Raw genomic sequence first — 20,314 nt, forward strand, 5'->3', positions numbered from 1 at the left:
ATCTGAGACTTCCCCTCAGGTGAGCCCTAGTGGCTCTGTTTGTCCTAGATGAGCCCACTCACATGGCCTCAGCAAGCCAGGGAAAGCACTCAGACCCACGCAGGGAACTCATACTCCCTAGGTACAGTTTGGATGTGGGACACCAAAATGCCAGTTGGTCTCTGTGGCCCCTGAAGTGACGTGAAGCTGCAGTGTCCATATTTAGTCAACGATGATGAATGGATGGGAAAAGTTAATTTCACAGAGACGGGGAAATGAAGGGGACACACAAAAATAAGCAGATATAAAGGCTGTATGCTTTCAGGAAAACTGACAGGTGGGAAGAGACAAACCTGTTTCTTGTGGTTCTCCTTGTGCAGTCAGGCTGTATCTTTTGTCCTTGGTCTTTGTGCTCCTATATTCTTACAATTAATTCCCCTTTGGTCTGAGTCTGTTGGGGTGGGGTTTTGTTTCCTGCAACCACATCATCTCTGACCAGTGTGGCACTTTGCAAAGTCTCCTCCTGGCAGAAGAATAGGCTCTGCCCCTGGTCAATTATGGGCTTCCCAGGTGGCACAGTGGTAAAGAATCCACCTCTCAATGCAGGATGCAAGAGATGCAGGTTTAGGCTCTGGGTTGGGAAGATCCTCTGGACTAGGAAACGGTAACTCACTCCAGTGTTCTTGCCTGGAAAATTCCATGGACAGAGAAACCTGGCAGCTACAATCCATGGGGTCTCAAAGAGTCGGACATGACTGTGCGCACACTCCTGCTGATCTCCTAGCCTTGATCCTGTCACTTTCCCTGAAGCCAGCTTGGAGGGGCCTCATGCAGAACATTCTCTATCTGGGGCATCTTTGTGGAGTCTTCCTGAAGGTTTATTCAAGGTTTCCAGAAAGGGATTTCACTCACCCTCCAGGCTCTGCTGCTACATCCTCAGGGCAGAATTGATGCATTATTTTACACGGGGACTCCCTGCTGAACCCTTCAGAGCCAGGGCATCACTGTTTACCACTAGAGGTGTGCTCTTGGGAGACAACATCTCTGCACCCAAACTGAGCAGTTCTTCTAGCATCCAGGTCCTAGGGGTAGGAGTTTGTATACTTCTAGGATGTCAAAGCAGGTCTGCAGTGTGGTGGGGTCAGGGGAGCAATGGGGACTAGTCTTCTCTGGTGCAAGGTCTCCAAAAGTGGCCACATTACAACATGTTTCATAGAAATTGTTGAAACCATGATGGAAATAACCAGAGGAAGTGGGGTAAAAGCAAACATCAGTCTGTTCAATTTATTGGCAGTTAGAATGGAGGTACTTTCGAAGATCAAGAAGGGTACCTCTTACAAGCTCTGCCCCTGCTCCTTCCCCTCATTGACATAGCCCCTCTTCCCTGAAGCTATGAACATGTGTTATACTTGTAGACACACAAGCACCTAGCAAGTTTGCTTTCAAGAGCTTGCTAATGAATGAGAAAAGTCAGTCCAGGCCAGGTGTCAGAGCCTCCACCATGAGCAAAAGAGGAATACAAAGGACTGAGAGTGTTAAACAAGCGAAAGCTCTTCTTTTTCTCCAGAACTTGTCAGGCCTGGAGACAACATGATTTGTTTGAAAACAGAACCAGCAGAGCCGCAGGATGACTGGAAGCCATCGCCGGCGGGAAGAACACAAGCTTCGAGGCCAGATGCCCAGCCGAGCTCTCAGAACAGCCCAGCCAGGAGGACAGGCAGGAGAACCATGGGCCAGGCCACCAGGAACCCTGAAACACAAGAGAGGACTGTCGGGTGCTGGGTTCTGGAACTCAGCAGCCAACGTGAGGTGGCATCCCTATCTTCTGCTGGACAAGGATGACAAACACAGAGTATCCTTAATATCTATTTTAGATTTCTGCCCCTGGGAGGTGGCAAAGGGCCATGTCGTAGAGGCTAAGCTGACCCACCACCACCAAACACTTCATCTCCCTGTGGGCACACAGGAAGTTACTTTTTCCCACGTGCATTGCAGTAGGTAGGACCATATGACTGGATCTGACCAATAGGATGTGGGTAGAAGTCACATGTGCCACTTTTAGGCCTGGTTCTTAAAGCCTCCTACGTGATTTTCCATTCTCCCTCATCCAGCATCTAGGGACCAGATGCAGAGCCTCTAAGAGAGGACTTTCAGGGGACAGCAGAGTTGCCAGAATTTACCAGAAGGTAAGAACCCCAGTTTCTAATGACTGTAAAGGGCACTGAGCTGCATCTTCCAGTGATTCTATGGGAAATAAACTGTTGCATAAAAGCACGGAAAGTTGTGGATCACTTATCACAGTAGCTAGCATTACTCACTCTGATGGTGAAGAGGCAGAAAGACACTGAAGGCAGAAAGAGGTTAAAAAAGCATTACCTCTGAAGCCTGACTACTTAGTTTAGAATTCTAGCTCTGCAACTAGCTATGCAGGCCCAGGTGAGTTATTGAACCTCTCTGTGCCTGAATGTACCTGTGTGCAAAACAGGATCATTACTAACAGCTATTACTGCATGAGATTTTTGTTAGGCAAGTGAGTGAACTCATAGCAAGCATTTAGAACAGTGCCTGACACATGGTAAACACCATGTAAGTACTGGTTTTGAAAATCGGACTCTAAGATCTGGGAGGTTGGAATCATGTCTCTTCTGAACGTTATTGTATACTCAGGGTTAAAGAAGGGCTTGTCTCCCGGATCATAGCTGTCTCATATTAGAGGATCTGAGAGAGGCATGTACAAGCTCCTTCCACCCAACGCAAGATTATAGTGGCTCCCCAAGCCCTAAATTTCAAAATAACTTGCTGATGTCCTTAGGAGGGAGAGGGAGATGAGTATCACGATTTTCAGATACATATCATTATATGACAACCAGTTTATAATGAAACGTAGGTTGATGTTCAATTAATTCTAAAAACATCATAAATGGCTGTGGGAGAGAGCAAACTATGAAACCCATAGGCGCACTCTTGCAGTAGTCTGCCACCGCGTCATGTTGGAGTGATTCCTCCGTTTTCAAAAGTCTCCAGAAACCAGTACCCACCAAGAAATTAGTCAATTTAGCAAAGTCCATTGAGAAGCCAGGCTGTTCCAGGCACTATGCTAACCTGAAGGACTGGAAGAAATTAATGAGATTGAGGTCCCTGCTCTCAAGCTGCTTGCAGTCTGAGCTCTAACCACCCTCTCTAATGAGTACTGCTTTTCTGAGCATTGTCTGAATGTTAGCACTGAGGTTATTTGGAAACATTTAGACTGTTATCTAGTTGGAGATTTGAGGATGGGTAGAACTTTTTAACGTCTGGGTTAACCAGTATAGGCCATTTTGGGGGATAGTGAAATCTTATAGCATTGCTTTCCTTTTGGACCAAAATATGTTTCTTAGATTTGTCTCCCTACAGAACTCCATTCATTCATCAAAACCACATTCAGATGTTAACATCAGCTGAAATTCTCTTCTGATCTTATTCAATACAATTAATTACTCTTCTGCACTATCTACTTGTGATTTATTTGCTTATATGAGTATTTAATTTCACAACTGTTGTTCATTTTTCCTACAGGGCTTGTTCTGCTAATATTTGCATACCTGGCTCCTTTTTCTCATTTAGTTCAAATATTACCTCCTTCAAAAAATTTTCTATTTATCCATTCTGATATTCATTCTTCCTCCCTATCTTGTTAACAGATCCATCAAACATTGGTTGGGTGTGTGACCATCCAGGATAAAGACTGTATTTCCCAACTTCCTTTGCAGCCAGATGTGGCCATGTGACTCAGCACTGATCAATGAGATGTAAGTGAAGATATAAGGTGTCAGCTTCCAGGATTGTTCCTTAAAAGTCATTGACTTCTTCCAAGTTCCCTCCACCCTGGCCTAGATATGAAGATCAGTGTTCTGTCTGCCATCTTGGACCATAAATATGATGGTAACATCCTAAACATGGTAGAGGGGTGAGATGGAAGGAGCCTGGATTCTTTTTTTTGTTTGTTTTTTTAAGAACACAATCTGTGTGGCATGAGTAGTTCCCATCATAAGGTAGCAAAATAATTGCTAAAAAATTTCTTCAGTTAGTGACCCAAGAGAAAGTTACTATTGAGGAGAGGAATTCTCTGTCCAGTGCAAGGATTCAGGCCTTTAAGTACAGGGGACATGGACTTGGTTAATGATTACTGCTTTATCAGTCAGGTCAGTTCAGTTCAGTCGCTCAGTCGTGTCCAACTCTTTGCAACCCCATGAATCACAGCACGCCAGGCCTCCCTGTCCATAGTAATGCCCTATTGCAGAAAAGTGAGAAATGGAGGGGTTTTAATCGTTAGGGCCAAGTGAAAGAGTTGGAGTGTCTCTTTGGTAGGTAACTTGTAAGAGGCCCTTATCTCCAGCATTAGGAGAGTGGATACCCCTGAGGAGCAAATTTGGACTCATTGTAGTTGCCAGGTTTAAAAGATGGTTGAATGCTCTGTTTGGGCAGCTTTGCAACAATGTCAGAGCCCTGGCTGGAAAAACCTGGGCTGGAATCATCTGGATAGAGGCTCCTAAGGATTGTGATTCTTCTGATAGCCTTGAACCAATGCCTTCAGAGCCTTGCTCTCTTTATTAGGAGCTAGCCTTCCCCCACCCAAGAAGACAGTCTGGATTCTTGATGACCTCATGATGCTGGCCTGTTAGTCCTGGATTGCTTGCCTTATTGACTTCAATTGTGTGTGAGAGAAATAAACTTCTGCATTATTGAAGGCAGTATTACCTATGCTGATAATTTTCTATCACATCATTCTCTTCTATTTCTAAATTGCCCTGTGAGCTTTTTTATCGTCTATTTTGAAACTGGAACACAATCTCCATTAGGGCAGACACCTGACCTGTACCATTCACCGTTATAACTTTAGTGCCAATAACAATGCCTAACCACAGTTGGTGCTCAATAAACATTTTTTTGTCTAATGATGGCCCTCCTGCTGCACTGTGAGCATCTCTAGAGCCAGTCTAGGGTTTGATTCATTTCAGGGTTCACAGATCTTGGCACAGTTCCTGGGGCCTGTCACATAGAAGAGACTAAATAAATATGCACTGAATTATAACGAAGGAGAGTTGGGAGGGCTGTGGGAAAGGGAAGAAAAAATAATGTACCTGCAGTGTTGGGTGTTCCACTCATGACACCAAGAGGCTGGGCACCTGGAGACAAGATCAGAAGGTGAGGATTTCCAGTCATGCTCCACTGGCTATGGCATTGTAGCCAGAGTTGCTCCAAGACCTCCTGGACCTGGTCATCACAGTCACTGGCAACCCACATTGTGGAAACATCTATTATTTAGCAAGTACCTTTCTAAACACATTTCATGCATTTGAAACTTAATCCTCCTGAGAGATTTGTGAAGAGTGTTCTCATCCCCATTTGACAGATGAGAAGACTGAGGCTCAGCAATGTCCACCAATAAGTGGAAGAGTTTGGATTCGAACCCCAGTCTACCTGATTGCAAAGTGGAGTTCTCAATCCCTCCTCCCTCCTCCCCAATGTACTCTGTGACAACACATGAACTTCTAGTGGAAGATTCAATAAAAGAACAAGATAACTAGAGGTAGAGTCTTCTTCATGAGACAGCCTCAGCTTACTGATCTGGAGAGTGATAGTGGTGATAGTGCTTATGTCCCTAGACTATTGTGAACATTCCGTGTGATAATGCATATAAATATGGTGCCAGGCAGGAGGTATTATTATTGTTACTATTATTAATATTATTAATGTTGCATGCGTGCTAAGTCGCTTCAGTCATGTCTGACTCTTTGCAACCCTATGGACTGTAGCCCGCCAAGCTCCTCTGTCCATGGGAGTCTCCAGGCAAGAATACTGGAGTGGGTTGCCATGCCCTCGTCCAGGGAATCTTCCTGTTATAGGAATGGAACCAGAGTCTTTTATGTCTCCTGCGTTGGCAGGTGGGTTCTTTCCCATTAGGGCCACCTGGGAAACCCATTATTAATGTTACTGCACCTTAATTTCTCTAGGACAGAAAAAATGCTTTCAGCTTTTCTGATTTTTTGATTCTGTCAATTCAGTGCAAGTAAAAGCCATGAGAGAATTGCTAGCCTGCGGGATAGACATATGAAAATCTAAGGAGCATTTGGAAAGCTTCTCCTGCGTCATGCCCCAGAATACCATAACTGGATTGTGAGAAACATGGTCATTCTCCAGAAACCTAAGCTTGTTTAGCACTTAGACTTCACCTCAAAGGGATCGAGTTATGGGCACTTGGTAGGAGGGAAAAGACAAAAGACACGTGCTTCGGAATCAGCCTGAGCTGGGTTCAATGCTAACTCCAGCTGCTCATGAGTAGGTGATCTTGGGGGAGTCACTTAATCTCTCTGAGCATCAGTTTCTCACCTGTAAAATGGATACAGTCAGGGAGGATTGAGTCAGTGGGTTCTGAGACCTTAGCCTGATCTCTAGCACATAGGAAGCCCAGCACAAGTGGCAAATGCTATTATCATTACCCAAAACATCTCCTGGAAAGATGCACTTACCACTGGGTTTCCTGAGGAAGCAGAAAAGGACCTGGGCTGTTAAGTTGGTGACCCCAGGCTCCTGAGGTTAACTGTTAGCACTTGGCCAGCTGGAGCTATCACCAGGACTTGGCTACTTCTTACCTTTGCGAGTGATGGGTCCCAGATCTAGAACTCGGGCTGGGTTGATAGCCACTCCTTCACTGCGGAGTTGACTTCTTGAGCAAGACTGTGGGGATGGAGAATTCTCATTATATCAAAATGTAAAGGCATGTTCCTATCCAAATTTCTCCTGCCATGAGGAGCTCTGGCCCAGGAATGGGCGCCCACCCATGATATGATCCTGACTCTGATGCTGTGGTTTTCTCAATCTAGAGAATTCTCAGTCATGTCAAATGAACTTGGGTTTGAATCTCCTCTCTTTTCTTTCAGTTGTCTAACTTGGGATAAATGATGACACCTGTCTACTATTATTAAATCATATCTTCTCAGCTGTGAAGGTTAAAAGGAAATATGTGTGCAACACACAGGCACACAGCAAGCACTCAAGAAATGCCAACTCTTAGTAGGCAGTGTTGAATCTGGGTTAAGAGCATGGGCATGTAAGTCACACCTCAGCCAGGGCATACTCAGCCCTGGTACTTTCTAGCTCTGTGGCCCTTAGGCAAGTAACCTCTCTGAGCTCAGTTTCTTCACCTGTAAGATGTAGTTAATAAAAGAATCTACTTAAAAGTGTGCTGTGAGAATTAAATTGGATAAGGCATATAAAAGTTTTAGAATGGTGGTTGACACAGGCTTAAAACTCAGCATTCAAAAAACCAAGATCATGGCATCCGGTCCCATCATTTCATGGCAAATAGATGGGGAAACAATGAAAACAGTGACAGATTTTATTTTCTTGGGCTCCAAAATCACTGCAGATGGTGACTGTAGCCATGAAATTAAAAGGCGTTTGCTCCTTAGAAGAAAAGTTATGACCAACCTAGACAGTATATTAAAAAGCAGAGACATTACTTTGTCAATAAAGGTCCATCCAGTCAAAGCTATGGTTTTTCCAGTGGTCCTGTATGGATGTGAGAGTTGGACTATAAAGAAAGCACAGAAGAATTGATGCTTTTGAACTGTGGTGTTGGAGAAGACTCTTGAGAGTCCCTTGGAGATCCAACCAGTCCATCCTAAAGGAAATCAGTCCTGAATATTCATTGGAAGGACTGATGCTGAAGCTGAAACCCCAATACTTTGGCCACCTGATGCGAAAAACTGACTCATTTGAAAAGACCCTGATGCTGGGAAAGATTGAAAGTGGGAAGAGAAGGGGATGACAGAGGATGAAATGGTTGGATGGCACCACCAACTCGATGGACATGAGTTTGAGCAAGCTCTGGGAGTTAGTGATGGACAGGGAAGCCTGGTGTGCTGCAGTCCATGGGGTTGCAAAGAGTCGGACATGACTGAGCAACTGAACTGGATTGAACTGACACAGAGTAAGCACTGAAAGAAGTCAACTATTAGTAAAATCACTTAAAATGTTCTGTACCAAGGAAACATAGTAGACAGGCTCTTTCATCTAATATGCTTCCTGGGAATACTATAATTGCTTACACATGGGCTTTTGGAGACTTAAGTTACATCCATTCATCCTTTCTTCCCTCTCTTTCTCTGTTTCTCCTTCCCTCCCTTCCATTAATTCATCCATCCATCCATCTTTCCATCTCATCATCTATCTGATCTATCTGATTTTCTTTCTCTCCCTTTCTCCCTTCTTCTCTCCTTCCCACCCACCTTCCCTTCTTTCAATCCATACATAATTCCAAAAAAACATTTATGGAGGTACCAGGCCCCATGTCAGACACTGAATAGTTTAGTCCAAAGAGATACTCACCGGTTGGCACTCTTCTTTAATGAAATCACAGAGAGAAACCTCACAATGCAGGAAAACTAGGTCATAATTTCCAGCAAACATGAACATCTGAACTGAGAACCGGCTTTCTGCTGACACCCCATTCTCTTCCACGGAGATAGTAGAATCACGCTGATTTGGGCAGCTGGGGGGTGACAGGGACAAGGGTCTAACTTCTAGGAAAACTCAGGGGGTCTGAGGCTCGTACTGCATTTCTAATCTGCATCCAGCACAAAAACAGCATTGGAGAGAATTAAAGAGCCCCCTCACCCCTCACCAAGGTTCATTCCAACCTATAGCATAGATTTTTATTCCTCCAGGTTTTCTCCACAATGTGACCAATAAACTCACATGGTTTAAATTTGGGGGCCTACATTCCCCAGAATGAGACAGACTGATTTCAAATTCCAACCCAACCCACTTTCTAACTAAATGATTGTGAGCTGATTACTTAACTTTATTGAACCTCAGTTTTACTTTCTGTAAAGTAGGGACAGGGATATGTACTTCCTAGGGTTGATGTGAACATTTAATGAGATAATCCTTGTATTCTGCTGAGCACAGTGCTTGGTACATACCTAAACTCTACGCTAATATTAACTGGTATTTTTACTACAGTTTGAATCATGATCTATAGACATGCATTTTCCTTTGTTTTTGCCAGTTAACAATATTCAATCATATTTTGAGCCATAACACACTGTTTTCATGTTGTGTAGTCAGTGTTAACATCAGTATAAAAGTCCCCTTTGATCTATGAACCTACTGCCAAAATGATAAAAGATACTGAAATGAAAAATGACTGGCATTTCTTTACCTTGCCCATATATTTTGCATTAATCTTTTAAGGCCAAAATTTCAGGAGTGATATTTCTGAGTCAAAGGGTATGGTCATATCATACCAAATTGTTTTCCAAAAGAAGCAAGCCAATTGACACAACTGCCAGGCAGGGATGAGCTGATCATTGCTCTCTACCCCAAACCTCATTTAGGCCGAAGGATAACCCCAGATTGTCCAGTACCTGTTCCTGATGATGAAGTATTTCACAGGGTCAGTCTTGTCTTCAGTGGGCGTGGCATAGCAGTTCTTCAACACCAGGTTAAATCGGGACGTGTCCCCTCTCTCCAAGATGGCACCCACATAGAGCATGGATTCAACAGATAGCATGACTGCAGTCCCTTCATAAGGAGACCTGTAGTCCTTGTCTTGAAAGAGGGCCATCCTGACAGTGAACTCTCCCTCCCCTTCCATACTGATGTTCAGGGAACTGAGAACACAAAAAACACGAGAGTGAGGTTTTGAACAGTGAGAACAAAATCAAGTCCCACACCTGTGTAAGATTATGAAGCCAGAGGCACTCCTTTGATTCCTAAATGAACTAGTCATTTACTTATATCAAGTATCTACTATCTTCTAGGCATTAAACTCAACAAACAGATGTCTGACTTCAGGTTTCCTACCAGGCCTCCCCACATCAGAGAGCACACATACCTCCTTCACTCAAAAAGCACCTCCGTCTTCTCACCTGCAGAACTGGGCTTGGGACCAGTTCTGTGGGCTCACAATTTTTAGCAGCACATCTCTTCCCTCTATCCCATAATTTTCAGTGAAACATCAATTTTAATGAGATAAATAAAATAGCTTTAATATTTATATTTTTATGAACCTTGGGCCCCAACGCATTACAGACTGAAAACTAGAAATGAAACTATAAAATTTCTAATCCTGATTGTGCCATTCTGTGAGCCCAGGAGGCAAAAAGGTAATGGGGACAGGTACTCTGGATTTCGAATACCCCAGAAAGTCTCCTAAGCACATCTAAGAATGCCGAGGAATTCCTTCAGCAGGGACCATTCCAGGCACACTTAGATAGTAGTGAACAAATGACAAGACCCCCTGCCCTAATTGAATTCCACCCAAATTGCTATTTGGTTCTATATCTGATGAATTTATCCAATCAGATCTGGTCTGGCTTAAATCCCACATGTGCAGGGAAGCTTTCCTGCCCCCAGCTTCCCCCCCAACCAAGATGAGGTCAGGGGCCCTTGTTCCTGCTCCCACAGCACCCTGTGCCTCCCCTACATTGCCTGCATCACTTTTGTAAATAATTTTTGATATAATGAGTTGTTTAATGCCTTTCTACCTCAAGATAAATGAAATTGTCATGCTCTTCTGTTCCTCAGCTTATTTAATTAACACTGTTTCATGTCATTGCATTGCTTCATAGTAATAATCTTCAATATCCACAAAATATTCTATGCCTGCTTTGTTCATGCTGAACATCCTAATACATAATCAACAAATATTTGTGGAATGAATGGAAGTTCCTGACAGAGGTGGGTAGCATCCTGTGGACATGATAAAATGTGCGTGAAGTCAGTCAGGGTTATAGTCAAAGAGTAAAAGATCAGTGCCATACCTTACAATGGGCTGCAGGGCCGTTTGAAGGCTCACTTTCATGTCCAGTGGGTAGGCACACTGGAAGCTGATGCTGAGGATGGTGTCTCTGATGATGAAATCGTTGACTAAGGAGAGGGTATTTTTGTAGATGGCGTGGGTCTGGTTTCTCTTTGGCATAAAAACAAGACCACATATGTGTTGACATGGATGCAGGTACAGGTGTATCTGGGATTCAGGTCTGTGTGACTCCAGAGGTGATGCTGTCAATCAAGCGGACAACTCTGTCCTCTGATCTCACTGAGGCAATGGGCCTCCTCCCTGAGTGGCACTGGCACTTTATTGAAAAGGGAATGAGGATCCCAGATCGAAAACTAGAACAATAAACTGTTGACTCTTGGGAACAGTCAGGAACTGCCATGCTTACTCCTTTGTGAACCCCTCCCACATTATCCCTAAGTGAAAGAATCATAATCATAGCTTCCATTTACTGAGCTTAAGCATCAAGCCTATTCTAAGCTGCTTCATGGACCAACATGTGTAATCTCACGTGCCCTTAGAGGTCCATGGAGGCTAAGTTACTTGTCCAAAGACTCACAGTTACTGAGATAGACCTCGCCTGCCCAGCTCCTGCACTCTGGCAGCAAGGGTATAAACATTACTCACCTCCAGAATGTTTCCGCAGGCACCAGCCTGAGTGGGATCGGTCACAGATATCCAGTTATCTTCACTCTGCCCAAGGCTGCTGCAGTTCCAGTTCCCGTCCCGCAGGTAGGCGTAGACATCATCTCCGAAACCCAGGCTTCCCAGCAGACACTTGTCCAGTGACACTTTGATCTCCCTGTCCCCACAGTCCAGCTGAGGCTGCAAACTGTGTACATCTGGAAAGTCGAGAGGAAGGCAGGTAGAGTGGATAGAGGTCTGGAAGGAGAGGGCAGAGCTCACATACTGTGCCCTTTGGCAAACTGCCTTGCCCCCCAGGAGTCTGGGGAGACTAGAGGGGCCTGAGGCCCATGTGGGATTTACACTCAGGCTTGCGGTAGGTGAGGCTGGCCAAGATGCCCCCGTCCAAGATTTCCAAGCATGCTGTTTGCAGGCTTGGTGAAGGCTCTCATGTCTGGTCCCTCCTGGGACCCAGAGCAGATCATCCCCAAATATGCCAAATGGTATATTGATTATTTTGAATTAAAGTTACTTAAGTTGCAGCTAATGCAAGAGCCACGCTCTGACACACCTCTCTGTTCCCCTGAAAACAGGAAATGATTCTCCCATGTGAAAGGTGCTCTCCCTACATGTGGAGTAGAAGGACACGTTTGCCACCACAGATAGGGACCTCAAGCTCCTTCTTGTCCCTCAACATAGAACACTTTCTCCTCCACAGGGGCGAGGAGTATGCACAGAGAAAAGCAGGCTTGTGCCCAAAGCAAGAATCAAAGGCTCTCATTAGAGTCTAGGAGGGAAGGAGATCTTCTCACTGGGAAGCTCCTCCAACTCCCACCCAGGGCTTAGGGCTCGTCTGTAGCCATGGGTCACCTGCCTGTGCTTGCTTACCTGCTGGGATGACAAGAACATCACCTCCAGAGCCTGCCCATTTGGACTGTTCTTATCGAATTCTCATCAAAGCCCTGCTTGGTGGGTTTTGTTTTATTATTATTATCTCACCCACATTTTACAGATAAGGACGTTAAGGTTCAGAGAGGGTAAGCAGCTGGTCCCAGGTCCCAGATCCCACCCGACAAATCCAAGACTGACACAGGAGTCTGCCCTTGTTCCTCACGTGGAGACCATGCCAACACCTGAACACAACTTCCAACGCTGGCAGAGTCCTCATCCTCAGTATCTTTGTTCCTGATGAGTCAAGCCCATCCATTCCCAAGGCCACAGTCCAGTGGCTGACCCGGAAATGTGTCCGACCCCTGGCCCCATCCTTGCAAACTCACTGGCTTGGCACGTCTCATCCACTGACCTCGGTTCCATCACCACTGACTGTGGTCCACACCTAGTCCTGACCCTCTGGAGCTCCCTCCCTCCTGCCCTGCCCGCTGGGTCAGAACAGTCCCAATGCTCACCAGAGACGTTGAGGTCCTGTCTGCAGAAGCAGCCCCAGGTGCCACTGACGAGGCGACACTCCTCCTCGGGGCGGCAGGTCCTGTCACACTTGTGCTCCGAGGTGGCAGGGTCTGGGGTGAGGCATGGAGGAAGAGGATCAGGGTGCACAGCAGGGTGGACTTGAGGCCACCAAGGGCAACCTTATTCTACAGAAGAGTTGCCATGTTTGACAACGGTTGTGCCCTATTTGGTGGAAGCATCAGGCCTTGAACTTGAATTTCCCAACTCCTGATCCGGTGGGGTGAGAACCTTGGTGCTGCCATCTTGGTGCTTTTACTACAGGGCAGATGCTATTCCCAGAACTTTCCATGCCTTAACTCTGTCAGTTCACATGTAGACCTCGTGGGGGTGGGGGTAGCATTTGGATTGTGGAGCTGGGATGCTAGGTTCAAATTGGCTCTGCCATATTCCAGCTCTGTGATGTTGGGAGAATTGCTTAATCTGTCTGCCCACTGCAGGCGCTGAACCGAGATTGTTCTGTTCAGTCTCCTCCTGACCCGCTGCACCCACTCTACTGACCCTGGGCACTTCACCGGGTTGCCCTGCCCCTCTCACCTGTGCAGTATCTCAGACTACATTGAGGGGTGCCCTCCAACCGGTACACGTGGTACGGGCCCGGGCAGGCCTTCACCAGCACCTCTGTCTTCCAGAGGCAGCAGTTGCCACTCCAGTGGGCACAGGCGGTGCGGTTGACGATGCCCTCCCCAAGGCCAGGATGGGTGCCATTCAGCCACAGGGGTGCAGACGTCTGGCATCGGAACGTGGGGACGCAGTCCTCCGGCATCCTTACTCCTCCGTCCCCCACAAACCGGTACCAGCCCTGTTTATCACTGTCACAGCCCTGGACATCTTCTGTGTTTTCTGTGCTTCGAAAGGGTTCATTCAGGAGGGTGTAATTCTGGCAGGGGTCAAAACAGAACTGGGCCTCTGGGGTGCCATAGGCTCCGCAATCCAAGTCCTCTTCATAGGAACCGCTGTTGGTGGAGTTACTGTAACCTGGAGAATAACGGTATGCTCGGGTTTATGGAGCAGACCCTGAGGCCTGCAGGGTTTTCATACCCTGCACACTCTGTTTTGGGATGCTAGGGAACCCAGTGAGGGCAAGAGGCACACGACCCATTAGTTGCACATCAGCCTTCATCACCTTGGGGTCAGAATAATAATGAGGGCTTTGTGTGGTATATTGTAGGCATTAAGAACATCAGACAGAGTCCCCACACTCTCTGCGTAGCCCCAGAGGATGTCACTCATACTGAGCCTGAGTGGTGATGCGGCCTCTGGAGTTGTTGCAGGGCTCCCCTGAGCCACCACACACTGTGGTTCTGCCTGCCAGTATTTGTTTTTCTCATTTTAAATGTAGCCTAGGCTCCTGGGAGAAAACTCAAAGGTTATTAAGATGAATAAAGTAGAAATGACACCTGTCATAGTGCATTCCATTCCCGGATGTAACCATAAATTTGTCATAGTTTTCAGACCCTTCTTATGCATATGTTGAAAATATTTTTTTTAGTAAAAATGGGTTTAATGCTGTACAGCTTTCTTTCCACTTGCATTTATTATTTAGAATATCATAGAGGTTTTGCCTTTATCAGTAGATGATGATTTCTCAGCCTCAGCACTGCTACTGTTTGGGCTGGATAATCATGTGGGGGAATGGGCTTTGTCCTGTGCACTGTAAGATGTTTAGCAGCTTCCTTGAGTTTCTTACTAAATGCCAAGAGTACTCCTCCCTGAAATTTTTTCCAGACATTGCCAATCGTCCCCTGAAAAGCAAAATCACCCCCTCCCCCATCCCCGCATTGAGAACCACTGGGTCTAATAGGGCCATTTCCTATTGCTGGTCTTATGGTTTTTAACAGATTCAAGGATGGTGATGTGTGAAGATATGGAGAAGTAAAGCACGGGTGGGATGGAGGGTGGAGGAAGTCACAGGCCAGACAGGCTGGGTTTAAATCCAGCTCTGCACCTGCTGACTGGCTGACCTTGGCAGATGGTTTAATTCCCCTGAGACTCTTCTGCAAAATACCACCTGTAAGCTAATGCAAATATCATCCATTCTTATACTTCAGGTCATGGTTGCCACACAGGTGTCCATCTGTCCTTGTATTTGTCTCATATGTTTTTTCTCTTTATTTATACACTTAAATTTTGTACATTTATTGTATTTAAGTTTATCTCCAAAAGAAAACCAACTGAAAGTAATATTGAACTCAGACTAATCATTTGCATGCTGAAATATTTACAGATAAAATGCACTGATGTCTGTAGTTTACTCTTTAAATTTTTAAAAAACCTTTTATTTTGTATTTTATTTTGTGTTGAGTGATTAACAAGGTCATTATATATTTCATATGTTTATTTCAGTGATTCTCTATAGATTCATTTCATCCTAAGGAATAGTATTTGTGATACCATAGGTATGATGTATTAGTTATATGGTTTAATACCCATGAAGAAAAGTACATATAGCTTAGCTACCAAAAATTCTCTCTCTCTTCTTTTTTTTTTTGGCTATTCCCTGAAGCATGTGGGATCTTAGTTTCCCAACCAAGGTGTGAACTCTTGCCCCTGCAGTTAAGACTTTGCCATGCAACCTCATTTCAGGATATGCATGACCCATTTGGGAGAATAAACCTTTAGAGGACTGTTAGAAGGTTAAATGAGGTACTAGGTGCAAAATGGCAAGCACAGCACCTGGAGCCTAGTAGTTCAAGCTAGTTCTCTCCTCTAGTTCTGATAGGCTGAAATGCCCCAATGATGACTTAAGTACATTCTACCAAGGTTCACATTCCTTTTCTTTCTTTTGATGTATTAAACTATTTAATGGGTGATCATGTGCCCAGCACTGATGCACTGATTACTGGGGCTCAATCCATCCCCACAAAGCTGGATCACATTAGAGGAACTTTTTAGGAAAAAGATTTTCAAGCCTTACTTTTGTACATGCTTGTTTTAAGGAAAGGAGTCACTGCACTTATTATTCTTGGACTGGTTATTGCACACATTATTTTCCCAAGGGAGGCCATGAGCTAAGTGCCTCCAGCCCCCTCCACAGGGACACAGGCAGAAATTTTCACCCTTGTGCAAAGTCTGAGAATCCTTCCTACAAGCATCTAAGATGCCCAATCCATGGATCTTTGGAAGGACCACAGAGAGATCACTAAGCCTGGTCTCTTCATTTTACAGATGAGCAAACTGATCTGGAGGAAAGAGAGATGCTTGCCAAAACAAGGCACAGAGCGACTGGGAGCTTCACATCCTCATGAACCCCCAGCCCTCTGATTGCCACCATATCCAGGCATAGGAGGTTTTAACTGGCTCCCACTGCCCTTGAGGGGGAATTTCTGATTTGGCTCTTTGAGAGATTGTGACTAGATTCCAGGTTCTCTCATGTTGTTTCCCTTGAATTTTTATCATGCCCCTGTTTTCTCGCTGACCCTGAACCAATTTTCTGCTCTCCCCTGCTGCCTCTCCAGGTATCATGGGTCATCTGAGATGCCAGGTGAGCAGAGTACTCACCTTGCTGCTCTGTAGATGACAGGGTCAGAATGTAGGAGGCCAGGGCCAGCCACAGGACAGAAGTCATCCTTTCCAGGAGCTGAGACATGTGGGTCACTCAGCAACCTGCAGATTCTCCATGCAGTGGCCGTGGGGAGACCCAGATATGATCAGGGAGACAGAGGTTGCTCCCCTGACTGCAGGGGTAAGAAGAGAACTAGAGAACTCACATCAGTTAGCGCATGACTTGTACCAAGCACCTTGCATACCTTAGCTCATTTAAGACACCAGACCACCCTCCAGGGAAGGTGTATTTATCGTTTCCATTTTACAGATGAAATAGCTGAGACTCAGAGTAAATTAATCCCAGAAATATTTATTGAATCCCTCCTATGTGCAAGTACTATGCTGGAAGTGAAATAGCTTGCTTAGGCCCATTTTCTCAGAAATGTTCTGATGGTTTCTTTCATGAAGGCTGTATTGCTTTGAAGTCCTTTCTGTGACTTACAGAAAAGAGATGTTATAACAGGAGCAGGAGATTTGTCAAGGGGGTGAGGTTCACAGCAAGAGAACCAAAGGCAAGCAAGACTACCAAATGTCCTCAAAGGTCTCAGGGCAGGTCCTACTCGGGTCAAGGCAGAGGCTCTTGGAGATTGGATGGAAGGGAGGGTGGCAGAGCTATGAGTGTCTACAGACAAAAGTAGCAGCTTCCCTTTCTCAGTTCTGTGCATCACACACTGTGCGGAGAGAGCCCGAAGTGTCCTCTGTGTATGCAGATGTCTGTGAGGGTGAGACCATGTCAGACTGAGCCCGTCATGGGCTCCTCACACTATGCCCAGAGCACAAGAGGTGCTCAGGAGGCATTTGGGGGAGCTGTGCATAACGAGCAAGGAGGGAGTGGATAGGAACAATGAACTGTGAAGAGCCTGCCAACACTCAAATAAATAACACCTCCTCTTCTGGGAAACTCTTTTCTCAAATGGGAGAATCTTTGGATAATGTTCTATAGCCTCTGAAAGACTTCAATTGAAGACAGAAGTTTGTTTCTGGAAGGGATATTGTGGCTATGTTATGAGAGAGTGCCCAGGACTGGTAATTCTTGGAGGTGAAATCCTAAGTAGACGCCTGTCTTCCTGGGGGGTGGAGGGGACAGTGTTCAGAGACAAGGGAAGGGGGCACTTTTTGCCCTGGAGCAGCCAGCACGTAGCTGGAGCAACGGTTGAACTGGAAATACAGTGATATCTGGAGTCGTCAATAAAGGCCAGGGTCCAGACTCCTTGTTGGGTTCTGAAAGGGTCAGGTATCAGAGGAGGCCCCCAGGCTCAGGAGAAAGCCTTCCGGGGCTTGAAGCAGGACTTACCTGGTGGCGAGAACACGGAATGTTCTTCCTTCTCTGGCTGTGGAAATGCACGTCTGCTGTGGACCGTCCTTTTATTGCCGTTTCTCACCGATGTGGCTCTCTGGGATTGGTGCAGAGATGTGACTGGAGTTACCTTCCCAGGCATACACTGGGTTGGTTGGGTGCAGGTAAGATAAACAATTTACCAGAAAGGGTGGTGAAGGGAAGGCCCCTTTGTTCCCACACCCCCTGCCCACCACCTCCTGCATGTAACCCTTCCAGCAATCTCTCCTTCATGCAAATGCTTCTCTATAAACAAGAGCAACATGTACTGAACGCTGAACATAACTGGGCACTGCTTTGCACCCATTATTTCTCACATTTAATCCTCACAATGAACGCATGAAGTAGCACCATATTTATTACTGGAAACCAAACACTAACCAAAAGGAAGCTTAATATCCAAAGGGAAGTGGAGAGAAATCAAACAGACACTTGTTTGCACAATAGATTTCCAATTGTTTTTTGCGTTCCTAGCTAATCACCTTAGAACACTTCTGCTTCTGTCTGGAAGCCATTCAACTTGAAGTCAGTTAGGACAAGGGACTAAATAAGGAAGGGCGGATGGGTGTTTCTCATTTTTGGCCTATAGAATCTACCCAACTTCAGATGCTCCATGAGCAGTCTGGGAAAGGCCAGTCTGGGGACATGTGAATCACAGACCAGCAAAGGATAGCCTAGACCCTGGGACAAAATAAGCATCTGAAGAGCCTGTCGATATGTGGGCTACTCCAGAGACTGGGAGGTAGAGAACTGAGAGGAACCTGAAGATCTTGGACTTTTAAATTTCAGGCTTGAACCTGGCTTTGTGGCAAAGTGGATATTACGGAATTAACAAAAGAGTCAAAGCTTCAGCAGAATAAATGGCCATTGCCTTTCTGTGTTACACAAGGACTCTTCAAGGAGCCAAGGCTACAAGGAGCCTGGAGGTCCTGCCTTGATAACACCTTCCAGCAAAAACTCAACATGGACAAAGAAGAGGTGGTACCAGCCACCTTCTTAACCACAGTGCATTTGGAGAAGAATCCCCTAAATGTGGAACTTATAACAACTACAAATGCTGGATTCAGAAATCCATCTGAGCCCACAAAATAGCCCATGTGTCCGTTCCTTTTAGCCAGGTACCCACTCTAGTCTCCCCAGTGGCCACTCTCAACCTTCTCCTTTCAAGTCTCTGCAGCCATTACTACTCACTTCACTCTCCCGCTGCCTCCATTCTCAGCAGGTGTCTTACATTCCACCTCAAGAAAATTTAGGCCATCACACTTGACCTTGCTCAACTTTGTGTCCCCTTCCTCTAGAAACATAAACATCTACCTCCACTTTCCACTTCCTCCCCAGCTTCTGATAAGATGATCTTTCCTCTTTTCAAAATCAGTTCCTCCACCTGTCTCTGACTTCTCCATTCCAATCTGAGGCATATGGCTAAGACTACCTTGCAAACATCCCCTCTTATGCAAGTCCACTGGGCATTTTTTCTGGCCTCTTGTCAATGGATTTTTTGCTGCTTCCTTTAGGCACTCTGCATTTCCTTGACTCCCCTGCACCAATTGCTTTCTTTTCTTTGCTTTCAATTCTCCTCTATCTGGATACTTGTGCTCTAAAATTATTCTGATGATTGTCATGATAATCACCTTCTTCCTCCAGTTGTCCTTGAGAAGGCTGCTGGGTCTTACCTTTCTTTGTTATTCCATGGACTCTCCCTAGGACCTTTCAAGTTATCTCATGGTTTCAAGTACCATCTACAGGCTGATGAGTTCCAAATCTGTACCTCCATCCCTGACTACTTCCTTAATTTCAGATTTGCCTCCCCAGGTGCCTGCTGGACTGCTTTACTTGGACTGAGATGCTCAAGGCACCTTGAACCTTCAGTTCAGTTCAGTTCAGTCACTCAGTCATGTCTGACTCTTTGCGATCCCACGAACTGCAACACGCCAGGCCTCCCTGTCCATCACCAACTCCCAGAGTTCACTCAAACTCATGTCCATCGAGTCAGTGATGCCATCCAGCCATCTCATCCTCTGTCATCCCCTTCTCCTCCTGCCCTCAATCCCTCCCAGCATCAGGGTCTTTTCCAATGAGTCAATTCTTCACATCAGGTAGCCAAAGTATTGGAGTTTCAGCTTCAACATCAGTCCTTCCAAAGAACACCCAGGACAGACTTCCTTTAGAATGGACTGGTTGGATCTCCTTGCAGTCCAAGGGACTCTCAAGAGTCTTCTCCAACACCACAGTTCAAAAGCATCAATTCTTTGGCACTCAGCTTTCTTCACAGTCCAACTTTCACATCTATACATGACCACTGGAAAAACCATAGCCTTGACTAGACGGACCTTTGTTGGCAAAGTAATGTCTTTGCTTCTGAGCAGGTCCAAATCCTAACTCATGATTTCCCCTATTTCCCTCCCTCCTCATTGCATCCCTGGTTGGGGATCCCTCATTGGGCTTCCCTGGTGGCTCAGATGGTAACGTATCTGCCTGCAATGTGGGATACCCGGGTTCAATCCCTGGGTCAGGAAGATCCTCTGGAGAAGGAAATGGCA

General features: G+C 45.7%; 1 protein-coding gene across 1 annotated transcript; it reads right to left on the reverse strand.

Annotated features, from left to right (window-relative positions):
- Positions 1-1,232: 1,232 nt before the first annotated feature.
- On the reverse strand, positions 1,233-19,711 carry GP2 (glycoprotein 2). The gene is made up of 11 exons (XM_040257451.1): positions 17,733-19,711; positions 16,394-16,569; positions 13,430-13,870; positions 12,835-12,945; positions 11,432-11,646; positions 10,788-10,936; positions 9,390-9,635; positions 8,350-8,512; positions 6,612-6,696; positions 5,100-5,144; positions 1,233-1,729 (listed from the first exon to the last, which is right to left on the reverse strand). The coding sequence occupies exons 2-11, from the start codon at positions 16,479-16,481 to the stop codon at positions 1,671-1,673; spliced, it is 1,602 nt and encodes a 533-aa protein (XP_040113385.1). The 5' UTR covers positions 16,482-16,569; positions 17,733-19,711; the 3' UTR covers positions 1,233-1,670.
- Positions 19,712-20,314: the final 603 nt, after the last annotated feature.

Source organism: Oryx dammah, unplaced genomic scaffold (assembly GCF_014754425.2).
Source record: "Oryx dammah isolate SB20612 unplaced genomic scaffold, SCBI_Odam_1.1 HiC_scaffold_2, whole genome shotgun sequence".
Classification (NCBI taxonomy): Eukaryota; Metazoa; Chordata; class Mammalia; order Artiodactyla; family Bovidae; genus Oryx; species Oryx dammah.

What these genes read in the sequence shown, in the direction of transcription:
- GP2 (XM_040257451.1), bottom strand. Translation starts at nt 16,481, where the DNA reads ATGTCTCAGCTCCTGGAAAGGATGACTTCTGTCCTGTGGCTGGCCCTG. An exon ending in ACAGGACCTCAACGTCTCTG is followed by an intron (nt 11,647 to 12,834) that starts GTGAGCATTGGG and finishes TCGACTTTCCAG; the next exon opens with ATGTACACAGTTTGCAGCCT. An exon ending in TTAAAGAAGAGTGCCAACCG is followed by an intron (nt 6,697 to 8,349) that starts GTGAGTATCTCT and finishes CCATCCCCACAG; the next exon opens with TCTTGCTCAAGAAGTCAACT.